This window comes from Meles meles, chromosome 13 (genome assembly GCF_922984935.1).
Source record: "Meles meles chromosome 13, mMelMel3.1 paternal haplotype, whole genome shotgun sequence".
NCBI lineage: Eukaryota > Metazoa > Chordata > Mammalia > Carnivora > Mustelidae > Meles > Meles meles.
Window position 1 is genome coordinate 20,087,022 of NC_060078.1, and position 13,141 is coordinate 20,100,162.

The 13,141-nt window shown below is 32.5% G+C and overlaps 1 protein-coding gene across 2 annotated transcripts in view; it reads right to left on the minus strand.

Moving 5' to 3' along the window:
- Positions 1 to 573: 573 nt before the first annotated feature.
- The window catches only part of IPMK (inositol polyphosphate multikinase), a 49,273-nt gene continuing 36,705 nt past the window's right edge, over positions 574 to 13,141 (minus strand). For both annotated transcript variants that reach the window (XM_046027490.1, XM_046027491.1), the window contains exons 5-7: positions 7,500 to 7,581; positions 4,489 to 5,785; positions 574 to 4,448 (exon numbers count right to left, since the gene is read on the minus strand). In XM_046027490.1, coding sequence (XP_045883446.1) covers positions 5,163 to 5,785; positions 7,500 to 7,581 — 705 coding nt within the window. In that variant the 3' untranslated portion in view covers positions 574 to 4,448; positions 4,489 to 5,162. The remainder of the gene's footprint in view (positions 4,449 to 4,488; positions 5,786 to 7,499; positions 7,582 to 13,141) is intronic.

A 13,141-nucleotide genomic window follows, 5' to 3' on the forward strand; every position in this document is an offset into this window, starting at 1 on the left:
ATTCACAAAACTTCAAATACAGGCAAAACTATCTTACCCACTTCTGAAGTTTTACAATTGCAATATATATCTTCACAGCCAAGTCAGTTTGTTCTCCTGTTTTCCACTTCTCCTACTAGGTTGATTCCAAAGATTTTAGTACATCTCACAGAAAAACATTCAGGCAAAAAAGTTAACATTTTTTTCATTTGCAATGCATTTTTTTTTCTGTTACTAGCTTGTCTTTTTTTTTTTTTTTTTTTAAGATTTTTTACTTATTTGACAGAGAGAGAGCACAAGTAGGCAGAGAGGCAGGCAGAGAGAGAGGGAAGCAGGCTCCCCGCTGAGCAGAGAGCCCGATGCGGGGCTCGATCCCAGGACCCTGAGATCATGACCCGAGCCGAAGGCAGAGGTTTAACCCACTGAGCCACCCAGGTGCCCCCTGTTACTAGCTTGTCTTAATCATCCTTGAATCCTTCATGATTCCTGTAGTTTCTGGTACATAACATGCATTCAAATATTTGTTGAATGAGTATGTTATTTTTAAATTACCATGAGTTTGTTAGCATAATACAATTAATGAAGAAAAGCTCCAATTGCAAAACATTTTAATAGGTTGTCAAATATACAGTTATTAGAATTATCTAAATATCACTTATAAAAATCGGTATATCACATTAGATGATTCTATAAAATAAAAACACAAATCACACATTGACAATAACCCCTGCAGTCCAAGTCCAAATACCCCCCGTCAATACTACAAATTACAAACACATTAAAAAAAAAGACATTGTGTAGACATTTAAACCAAAGTAACTTTGACTACACTAAATACATTCATTCATCAAGTAAAATAAATTTAGCATAGTCACTAATACAATTTTAGGTGCAATTTCACATGCTTTCATAAATCTTCCAGTACAACTCCCTATAGTAAAGTGTCTTTGTGCACACCAATTTCATTTATACGCAGGTGCATTACTATTTGAAACTATTTTACTTCATAATTAAACTTACTAACAGATTGTAAGTGAACACCAGGCCAAAATATAACCCCATGATGACAAAGTTTAACAATTAAAACTTTAAAAAGTATATTCTAATTTAATCACACAAATGCTATTTCCTCTTATTAGACACTATCAACATAAGTAACAATTTAAACATCAAAAAACGGAGACTCCAACCTTCCTAAAATATTAACAAGCATTTTAAGTAACAATACAATCACTCTGTAAGTCAAAAATTTCATATTCATTGCCAAATTTAAAATACCAGCGGTTTGAAGATGAGACTGAGGTCTAAAGTACTTGTATGAAATTGTAAAATACAATTTTAAAAATGTGCAGTAATTTGCTTGTGAATATGTAATGGAATGTTTTTCACAGTAATGTTCTATTAAAACACTACTCTAAATGGACAGCCTAAAAATAAACGTACCTTTACCAGCAAAAAAAGTGAAAAATTAAGGCCTTTTTATCCTATCTATAATTACTACCTGAACTTAAGAGTCAAATAGAGGGTATAATGCTGCAAGTATTATTTTTCACCCAACATATTGTCAGTTGCTTCATCTCAGCTCAATAATCATTACCTTATCTTTACACAAACTCAAATGCTAGTTAGCTTCACTATTGATAATGCATATTTTTCTGTATGTTTCTTTTAATTAAGTCCCCAGACCCACCCCATCCAGACAGAATGCAAACAATGGTTAGGGCTTTGTCTGAACTGCAAATTCAGGGCCAAAAGTGCTGGGCACATGGTAGACATCCGATAAATATTTTTGAATGAATTAAGAAGCCTGGCCTATAGGCAACTCTACTTCTCTTCCCAAAGCATTGATAGACAATTGCTACCTCTTTACATGATCCAATTGATTTTTTTTTAAAACAAATTGCTGTCTAGGCTATAAAAATATTGCAGGATGTAGTGGAATGATAACTGAGGCTATAATCATATCAAATCAAGGTTAAAGGCACTGAATAAGAAAGATTATTACAAAGCATTGTAAACAATTTTAAGAGCAAATAAAGTTTTAAAGTATCAAATGTCTATCTGTTAAGAGTACTAAAATGATGACAGTGTTTTAAAAACAGTAATTTCTCTAATTTCACAAATAAAATTGTTTCATACCATTTTCTTTCATCCTGTATTTTCTACAATATTCCAAATCCTAGAAACAAAAGTTTTCAGTTGCATGAAATATGAAAATTACAACTGAAATATCTCTGAAAATTAATCCCTTTTTCTTAAGTTATATTATCAATATATAGGTATTATAGAGATAATATGAAGAACACTGCCTTAGAAATCATAAAATAGTAAATTATACTGAAAATCAGAAAAAAAGTTCTTATTCAGTTTAACACAATCTAAAGCCCCATAATAGCAAATTGTAGTGTAAAGAGGAATACTAAGTATGATCTTTCTAGACATATAAAACAAAGAATAATGAATACTGAGTTGAAAATACCACAAAGCTCCATGTTAGAGCCACTTAATATACACATTTTCACAACTGTTTCTTGAAAAACTATTTAGATAAAATATTTAGCATTTATCAATTTTTATTTGAATCTATGCAACTTCTATCCATATTAAAATATTAGTGTAAATACTTTATTATAAAACTATTATACAATTTAAATTTTTATTAGAGAAATGTATTATTATACTATCCACAATCTCTTAAAGTCCTTTTCATGAGTGCATTCCATAAGAAATACACTAAAATCATTATTTATGTTTCCTAGGGGGAAAAAAAACCTATGATAATCCTATTAACCCAAACTACATCCTTATTATGCTTATTTCTTAAACATGTACATGTTTAAATATGGTTGGTGAATAGTGATTATTCTTCCCCATAATTTCAGCATAATGCTTAATGGCTAACATAATGTTAAACTGGGCTAAACAGTAAAATATTCACATGTAGATTATATGAACAGATACTTCCTCTGTGATATGTAAGCTTACTTATAAAGTAACATAAAATGGCCATTGGATAAGTGATAAAAATGTAAACAAACAGAATTAAATGTTAATCCCTTCCCTGAAAAACAAACGATAAAAGCGATTTTTGTTTTATTAAAACAAAACCAAGATTATCTACTATATCAAAAAGGTAAGACACTGATTTTTCCAAAACTGTATTTCCAAATATGGATAAAGAAAATCTAGAAAGCTGATTCACACTTTATTGAGTTAAAATGTGCAAAAGTCTGGTAATACTTAGATTTATTAAATTTATTGTACATAGACTGATACCATCCCTTACAAAAAACCTCTTGTTAAAAGACTCAAAATTATTAATTATCTGAGCTTATTAAGACTTACTGAACTACCGTCCAAATAAGAACAACAACAACAGAAACCTATACTGTAGGAGAAAAAGGTAAAATTAAATAATTTTTGACTATTTATGAGCACTTGAAATTTATCTCCCCCAAAAAGCTATAGCCAATACCCATTTAGGCAGTAAGAAAAATATGAAGTCTCTACAAAAAATACTTATACTGACTCTAAAAAAGAAAAAATTTTGCTCTAACAAAACTTATATGAATTTTAAAGTAATTCAGGTTTAATAGATTTACCACACATAGAATCATAGAGCATTTGGTACTTCTGTCTGTGCTCAGATATTTGCAAAGTACCCTTAAAGATAAAGATAAAATTGTGATACTTTCCTCCACACCAAAAAAAACTGCTTAGATTTAAAACTTTAATTTGTAATTCTAGGGGGAAAAAGAGGGAAAAGTCCAACAGCCCACAAATCTAAAACATTTTTCAGGAATATGGCAAAACTGTTAACTACTTAGATGGGTTATTAGTAAGTCAAAGTACAATTAATGCTTTCATAAACAGCTAAAATATTTGTAAATCCTTTTTCAATAACTGTTTTTCTAAAAGGTGGTAAATGTGAAGTGCAGATAATACTTAAAAAAATCTCATTTTTCCAAGAAAAACAGCATTCCCCCCACCTATCACAAAATTAAATCATAATTTCTCTCTGGAATAGGGTATAAAACTGTTTGAGTAAGAGTGACATAGAAGCATGGATTTAGATATGCACCAAACTCATAGAGATGCACTAATTTACATAGTACTTTTGATAACACAATACTTGATGGTGTCCTTCACTGCTTACTAAAATTCTGAGAAGTACTTTTTTGGCCACATATATTTATACTACTGTTGAACTAAATGGGGACATACAAATACATGAATTTTAAATGAGAAAATCCTCAAGCTATTTAAAGGAGAAATAAGACAAATCTTCAATCATCTACCTTTTGAAGCTGCATTTAGAGCAAAAGGTATTATATGGTTTACAGCACTTTTCAAATGTAGTAAATATATATTCCAATTTTCACATCAATGAAAGATTTTAAAAGAAAACCATTTTGTTCCTTGCAAATAACTTATTTCTTCTCCTAACCCTGACAAGAATAATTAGTGACCTTAATTTCAAGATTTTTGTTGACAAGAATAATTAGTGACCTTAATTTCAAGATTTTTGTTGTTGTTCTTGTTGTTTAATTATCTTTCTCATGAAGTATAATATATTGAAATATGCATTTTAATGAAAATTAAAGAGAAAATCTGCTTTTGGAATGCAATAATTCTAAATCACTTTACTAAGAAGCACCTTTTGATATGCTGGTCTGAACTTTTAACATAAAACCTAAACAGTACTTAATTGTTCTGAAGTAGAATTTTCTCCAGTTTTAATGACTTCATACATAGTAATACCAAGGACATCAACCTGTGCTTTCTAGATTTTTAAAAGTGTTCCATTAATTTAATGAGTTTAGATATGGCTCATTGTCAAGGTTCAGTAGACAGAGATTTCATGACAAATTGGCTACAGAAAGCTAAATAAACTCTTAATGACTGAATAATGGTTTGCATCTTGGTTCAGCCAGATGTTTAAGCCATGTACCACCACATTCCCTGCTTAAGATTCCTAAGTTTCTTTATTCTTCATAGTTTTCTAATGAGCAAATAATTAGTTTTCCTGAGTAAGATTATAAAAAAGATAACCCTCCTACCAAAAGTATAAAGACAAAATGTAGACTCACAATACAAATTTTTTACATAGCTTTACAAGTACAGAGATATTGACTGCTGCTCTTATGATTGCCCCATCCCTTACAAAGACTGCAGCAAAGGATTCAATTGTCTAAAATACTTTGCAGTACAGTAATTAAATGCTTCAGCCCATAAACATATCCCTCATCTATTGAGTTGCTAGGGAACACATGAGCAAAATCTATCATTCGCACTTCTGCTTCTGAAATCTCTTGGCAACCAGTGGGAAGATGATAGAAAACTTTTTCCAGTTGGGAAAGTACATTTCCATTTAAACGTTCCTGTGACATGCTTTTCCACCCATTGTCTTGCTCTATATTTTCAACTTTCAATGAAGTCTGACTGTGATGCCTTTTTGAACACAATTTTCTGTGACGAGCATACATCTTGGACAGGCTTTTGCCTACTGAAGCATCTATTTTTCCATTCTCTGCGGAATTTAACACATGAAAGTTATTATTGTACTCTAATACATCTGGGTCTGACAGTTGCCCTTTGGACAAAAGTTTTTCTACCAAAGTTCTGTCATCCGATTTTGTAGTAGCTGGCCGAGATGAACCTTCATAAACAAACAGTAATGAACTTGCATAAAAATTAAGCTGCTTCTGATTTTCAAACCATTGCAGAATATTCTCAATCTTCCGAATACTGGCAGCAACAGCATCTTTTCTTAAGCAGAATCCATTATGAAAAAACCTGGAGACTCCTATAAACAGGAAAATATTAGGATTATAATGAAATTATGAACTAGCCATTACATGGGAAATAAACTCATCTTAAGTATAATTCTTAATTATATTTTCTTCCTATAATTATAATTTCTTCCTATCACCCCTTGCAATTAGCTGGACAGGTAAAATTCTAGTCAGACATAGAAACATGAACCTCAACATAATTTTTAGTGAAGATTCTCTTATTAGAAAATGACACTTATGTAAAGTGAAACATACTATTTAGATTAAAAAAATTATTACACAAAGACTGGTAGTTTAGTTCTCTCTATATATATTCTCTTAAGGAATGTGATTCCAAGATTTGCTTCATTTGCTAGTGTGAGGGATTTATTTTTAATAAGATTACTTGTTTGTTAGAATCACATTCAAGAGCTAATCTAAAACCTAGAGTCAAATCACAACTACTTGTAATGGCCCATTACCAAAATACCAAATCATAACTATAATAAATTCTTTCTGTTCTTAATAATATTGATTAAATCAGTCTTCACAAAAGTTAAGCTCACTTTCGGGATCAAAGCTACTCCAGGTTGAATATGTTATTCAAAGTTGAGACTTTTACATGTTTTAAACTATCAGGTTATTAAGCCTCTTTTCACGTTGTTTATGCCTATTTTATCATATTTGAGAATTTATGGGTAAATATAACTTGATTTCTGCTTTTAAATAGTTTGTTCCCCCACTATGGATAGAAATTGCTAAAAACGTATACTCACATTAGCCTGCAAAATATTTTAACAAAGAGTCAATCTGAGTATTATCCTGCTATTGGTTAAGTAAACCAAGGCAAATACTGTTAAGATCACACTGTGTATGTTTGTCTTCTATATATAAAATTAAAAATTTTTTTCAAACTACACTACACATAAGCTCTTTCCCATTTTAAGCAAAGCTAAGAATAAAGTTTTTTTTGTTTAAATTTTGTTTATTTATTTGACAGACAGAGATCACAAGTAGGCAGAGAGGCAGGCAGAGTGAGAGAGGGCGAAGCAGGCTCCCCGCTGAGCAGAGAGCCCGATGTGGGGCTCAATCCCAGAACCCTGGGATCATGACCTGAGTCGAAGGCAGAGGCTTAACCCACTGAGCCACCCAGGTGCCCCAAGAATAAAGTTTTTAATAGAATATCATTTCCAGAAATCTATTAGAGTATCGTTGCTTTTGTAATAGCTCGGCTATAACTATTTTAGAGGTATGTATGTTAACAGGCTTTAAACTACTTCTAATGCCATTTATTTTTACTATGTGGTTCTAGAAGCTTATATGCAGCTAAATTAGACATGGGAGATTTTGATAAAAATATATTACATACAACAATATACATCTTAAAGTCTCTTATGTAAAAAGCAGTTTTATTACACTATGATTTACACACTAGGATTTGAAAGACAACCTCTAGTTTCAGGACTTGAACTATATGGCTGGTTCACAGATGTTCATTATTTTTTAATGTATAATAAGAAATGAACTAAAATAAAAGAAGGCACTCATGGATTCATAGTTTTGGTGTATTACAAACTAGGGATTATGAATAATCCAACTGTGTAAATTTAAGGGTTTACATTTATTTATTATGGATCGAATCATTATACCATCATTATACCAAAGAACTGAGACTGAAATTATTTTAGAATTATTTTGATAACTGTGCAGTAATAAAAGTATTAAAATAAGTTTTTCAATCCATACCATCTTTTAGAGTTTCTTTTGTTAAGCTTCTTCCATAGTGCTGATTTTTTGTCTCATAGCTGTCAGAATGAACATGGTAAACCTGTGAGAAAAAGCACTGAATATTAAAAACTAATGTCCTTGACCATGTGGAGTTTACCCAACAATGCAATGATAGTTAAGGATGGGAAGATCTACTCATATTTCATTCTAGTAGACTCAAGAAGAAAAAAATTCATATCATATCAATGGATGCTGAAAAGGCATCTAAAAAATTTATATCCTCTATTGATGAAAACTCTTTAAAAGGACTGATAAATATTTCCAATATGAAAGAACTATCAACATCAATCCACCAAAAGTTAGCCTCGAGTTTTAAAAGGAAATAAGGAAACATCTGTCCTAAAATACAAGAAGCTTTTAGAAAAAGTCTTCTACCACAATTTTTTTTTTTTTAAGATTTTATTTATTTGACAGAGAGATCACAAGTAGGCAGAGAGGCAGGCAGAGAGAGTGAGAGGGAAGCAGGCTCCCTGCCAAGCAGAGAGCCCGATGTGGGACTCGATCCCAGGACCCTGAGATCATGACCCGAGCTGAAGGCAGCGGCTTAAACCACTGAGCCACCCAGGCGCCCTACCACAATTTTTTTTTTATCATCTATCTAATATCGTTCTAGAATTTCTAGCAAATATAGACAAAAGAAAGGGTATAATAATTTGGAAAGAAGGAGATAAAAATATTACTCTTTATAGATAATAGTTGTGTCTTAGAAAATCAACTGAAAAGCTAATACAAACAATAAGAACTTGAAATAGTTACTGAGTACAAATTGATATCCAGAAATAAGCTTTCATATTTACAAATAACCAGTTAGAAAATATAATGGAAGACCCTATTTACCAATGCAACAACAAAGAAATAAACTAAGTGTAAGTCTATATAAAGATATCTTTAAAACATTCTTAAGACATACAAATGCACCCCCATTGTTCTCAGACTGGAAACTCAGCATCATAAAGGTATTGATCCTACTTAAATTAACAATTTAATTTCCTTAAATCAACAACTAAATCAACTTACTACTACTTAAATCAACAACTAAAGTGAGATTATAATAAAACAACTTTTTTTAACCATATAAACTAATTCTGAAGTTCATATTAAAAAAAAAACAATAAGCAGGAAAAATCCAAATAAGAATAATGAGGGACTAGCCTTGCCATCCTACTAAATATTAAAATATATTTATATTTTCCAGCTTTATCGAGGAATGTATGAGAAATATAATCATACATAGTGTACGTGATTATTTGCTACACATACCCACTGTATAATGATTACTAAGATCAAGATAATTAACATGTGCATCACCTCACAGTTAACTCATTTTTTGTGCATGTGTGGTGAGAAGGTACAGTACACAGTACTGTATTATTAACTAGAATTACCATGCTGCACATCAGGTCCTCAGAACTTATCCTGTAACTGGAAGTCTGTACCCTGTGCCATACATCTCATTTCTGCCCTCCCCAAACCCCTAGGAGCCACCATTCTAATCTGTTTCCATGAAATTGGTTTCTTTCTTTCTTCTTCTTTTTTTTTTTTTTTGGTTTACGTGTAAGTGGTACCACACATCATTTGTCTTTCTTTGTCTGGTTTATTTCACTCAGCAAAATGCCCTTCAGGTTCATCCATACTGTTGCACAGTAGGATTTCTTTCTTGTGGCTGAATAATATTCTATTGTGTGTGTATATACACAAATTACATCTTCTTTATCCATTCATCTGTATGTGTACTGTTTCCGTATCTTAGCCACCACTAATAATGCTGCAATAAACATGGGAGTTCAGATATCTCTAAGACACTGATTTCATTAAAACATATCTTTGGAATCAAATACATGAGAAGTTTGTGAGAACAGTATTTTAAATCAGTAGAAAAAGATGGATAATTTATTAAGTAATGATAGTGCTTTAGGTAGTGATCTGGAAAAAAATAAGTTGTATTTATACCTTATACAAGGATAAAGTCCAAATATATCAAATATCAAAATGCACAAAATGAAATGATAAAAGTATCCCCATAAAGATGGAAGAATAACTGATATTAGGGAAGGCATTTCTAAAACAAAACTCAGAAATTTCCCTCATACAAAGTATGTTTTAAAAAACGTTCATAGTCTCCCTGATATGAGGAAGTGGAGATGCAACATGGGGGGCTTGGGGGGTAGAAGAATAAATGAAACAGGACAGGATTGGGAGGGAGACAAACCATAAGTGACTCTTAATCTCACAAAACAAACAGGGTTGCTGGGGGGAGGGGGGGTGGGGTTATGGACATTGGGGAGCGTATGTGCTATGGTGAGTGCTGTGAAGTGTGTAAACCTGGCGATTCACAGACCTGTAACCCTGGGGATAAAAATACATTATATGTTAATAAAAAAATAAAAAATAAATTAAAAAAAAAAGGTTCATAGTGTTTTTGCCAAGCAGAAATCAAAAGACAAATAGACACAGAGAGAAAGTATTTAAAATTTATACAATGAACAAAGGGCATGATTACTCTTACGGGAAAAAAATGAAAAAAGGATCTGAACAGTTCACATAAATCAGCTTTCAAACACAAGGGGAGCACAGCCCTCCCCCAAATCGTGAAAAATCAAGTGTCCTGGACTTTGCCAAATGTTTCCCTGGAGCAAAACTGCTCCTGGTTCAAAACTACTGCTCCCTATCAGGAAGACTGCCAATATCTACCAAAATTACAAATGCATATAAGCTTAGCAATTCTCCTCTAGGAACTTGTCCCATAAATATGCTTGCATACTGGTGAAATGAGGTAGGTCTCTGTTTATTCATCTGTAACATTATCTGTAATAGCAAAAGACTGGAAACAATCAAAGGGAGCTGGTTAAATCATGGTTTAATAACAGTGTGCCACTGTGGAGAGATCTTTATATGTTAAATGGACAAAAAAAAAGTAATATACAAAACCGTGTTCAAAGTGGGTTTTTTTTTTTAAAGATTTTTTTTTTTTTTTAATTTATTTGACAGAGAGATCACAAGTAGGCAGAGGCAGGCAGAGAGAGGGGAAGGAAGCAGGCTCCCTGCTGAGCAGAGAGCCCGATGCAGGGCTGGATCCTGAGATCATGACCTGAGCCGAAGGCAGCAGCAGCTTAACCACTGAGCCACCCAGGCGCCCCCAAAGTGGGTTTTTTGATAAAAGAACACATATATGCAGTATTTGTATATATTAAAAATATCTCTGGAAGGATACACTGGAGAGAAAATAATAACATCCTATGTGGAAGGTGACTTCTCACTGTGTATGTTTCTACAGTTTTTGGAGTTTGAAGCATATAATAATGTACCTTCTCAAATATTAAATAAATATATATATTTTAAAGATTTATTTATTTTTGATAGAGAGACAGAGCATGCACAAGTGGACAGGGGGGCAGAGGGAGAAAATCTCAACCAGACTCCCCGCTGAGTGCAGAGCCCCACCTGAGCTGAAACCAAAAGTCACATACATGTTAAACCAGCTGAGCTATCCAGGCACCCCTTAAATAAATATTTTTAAGAAGTATTAAGAATATATTGATTTGGGGGTGCCTGGGTGGCTCAGTGGGTTAAAGCCTCTTCCTTTGGCTCAGGTCATGATCCCAGGGTCCTGGGATCGAGCCCCACATCAGGCTCCCTGCTCAGTGCTTCTCCCTCTCCCTCTGCTGCTCTGACTGCTTGTGCTCTCTTGCTCTCTGTCAAGTAAATAAATAAAATCCTTAAAAAAAAAATATATACACACACACATATATATATATATATCATTTATCTTGAGCAAAGTGTTACTATGAATGGAAGAAGGCACTTTATAAACGTCAAAAATTACATTTGGCTACAGGAAATATTATTTTTATAAGAACAGTTAAGTATATCCAAAATGTGTTTTAAAATAACCACTCATGTTCTCTATACACATAAACAGGTTTAAAAGAGGATTCTTGAAAAAAAGTAAATAAATTCATTAAATAAAAAAGAATTTCCAACATGATAGAGGTGTTAGCTAATCTAATGTTAAGGTGGTAATCATATTGCAATATATAAATGCATCAAATCAATATGTTGTGTACCTTAAAATTACACAATGTTATATGTCAATTATATTGCAATAAAAAAGGATGAAATTGAGAAAATTAATAATCTGAATAGATCAATGCAAAAAATGAGAATTTTCAAATTTTCAAGTGCATAGATATGTGAACCATAAACTAGAAAATGTACAAAAAAACCCATTATTTTCAAAATAAAAACGATTCTACTTATTCAGGGGTATATTATCTGAGCTAAATTGTACTTCCCATATAAGAATCTACATCTCACACAGAGAATAAAGTTAAATAGTTTCAGTGGAACTCCTTTATTGATCTTCTCTTTTCCTCTATTTCTATTTTACAGTTAACACTGGCATGGAAAGAGAATTTCTCCATCTCTACTGACTGCCCAGTCTTGGTCAGCAGCAAAGATACTTGTAAATCAAAAGTTACACACCAATCTTGAAAACATCTAAGCATGTAGGAAAAAAAAAAGTTTAATGGAAAGGAAAGCTGGGAGACATGAGTAGGGCAGAATAACAAGCAAACAGGCAAAAGCTGGGAGTCTGGCTGGCTCCGTCAGTGAAGCATGTGACTGACCCTTAATCTCACAGTTGTGAGTTTAAGCTCTACGTTGGGTATGGAGCCCACTTAAAAACAAAAACAAAAAAACAAGCAAAAGCAAGTTCTAGCCCTTCTGGATCATATTTCACCATATGAGTTGCTCATTTTATGTGAACTTAAATCTGGAGTAAACAAATAAAATATCTTTAGCAAAACACCTTTCCTATTAAGTCAATTCAAGATGTAAAAGGTGGGGCACCTGGGTGGCTCAGTGGATTAAGCCACTGCCTTTGGCTCAGGTCATGATCCCAGTGTTCTGGGATGAGTCCCGCATCAGGCTCTCTGCTCAGCGGGGAGCCTGCTTCCCCCCCTCTCTGCCTGCCTCTCTGCCTACTTGTGATCTCTGTCTGTCAAATAAATAAATAAAATCTTAAAAAAAAAATGTAAAAGGTTACTATCATCATATTATAAAGAAAAAAAAGAGTCTGATCTTTAGATAATGTGATCAATAAATACCAAAAGAGAAGAATCATTTCCCCAGTTAACTAGGAATCAGTGATTAAGAAAAGGTACTTCCCTTCAAAAGTATTTCTTTGTCAAAACTTTAAGTTGTTACCAAAAATACACTGGAACATCTGAAAATTAAATCATTTAAAATCTTGAATTCCATGATTTAAATAAATTTCAGGTAAATTTTTATACACTGTATTTTAATTACTTTTGGCTAATAAATCCAATAAACCCCTGTAATTACATCTTGGTTTCAGAATCAATACAAAACTGGAAAATTAAACAAGAATGTATATAATAGTCAATCCATAAGGACACTATTTAAAAAAAAAAACCAGTAAGTCCTAAAGCAGGTTACTTCTCTTAAATCTAACACTTTAAGGTAATACACATCCCACCTACCTATATATAGTATGTTCCAGTCACCTTACATAAACCCTATCTCACAATACACACTACTTCTCAATTTTTTTACTTTCCCTTGTTGCCAGTTCAAAAAAT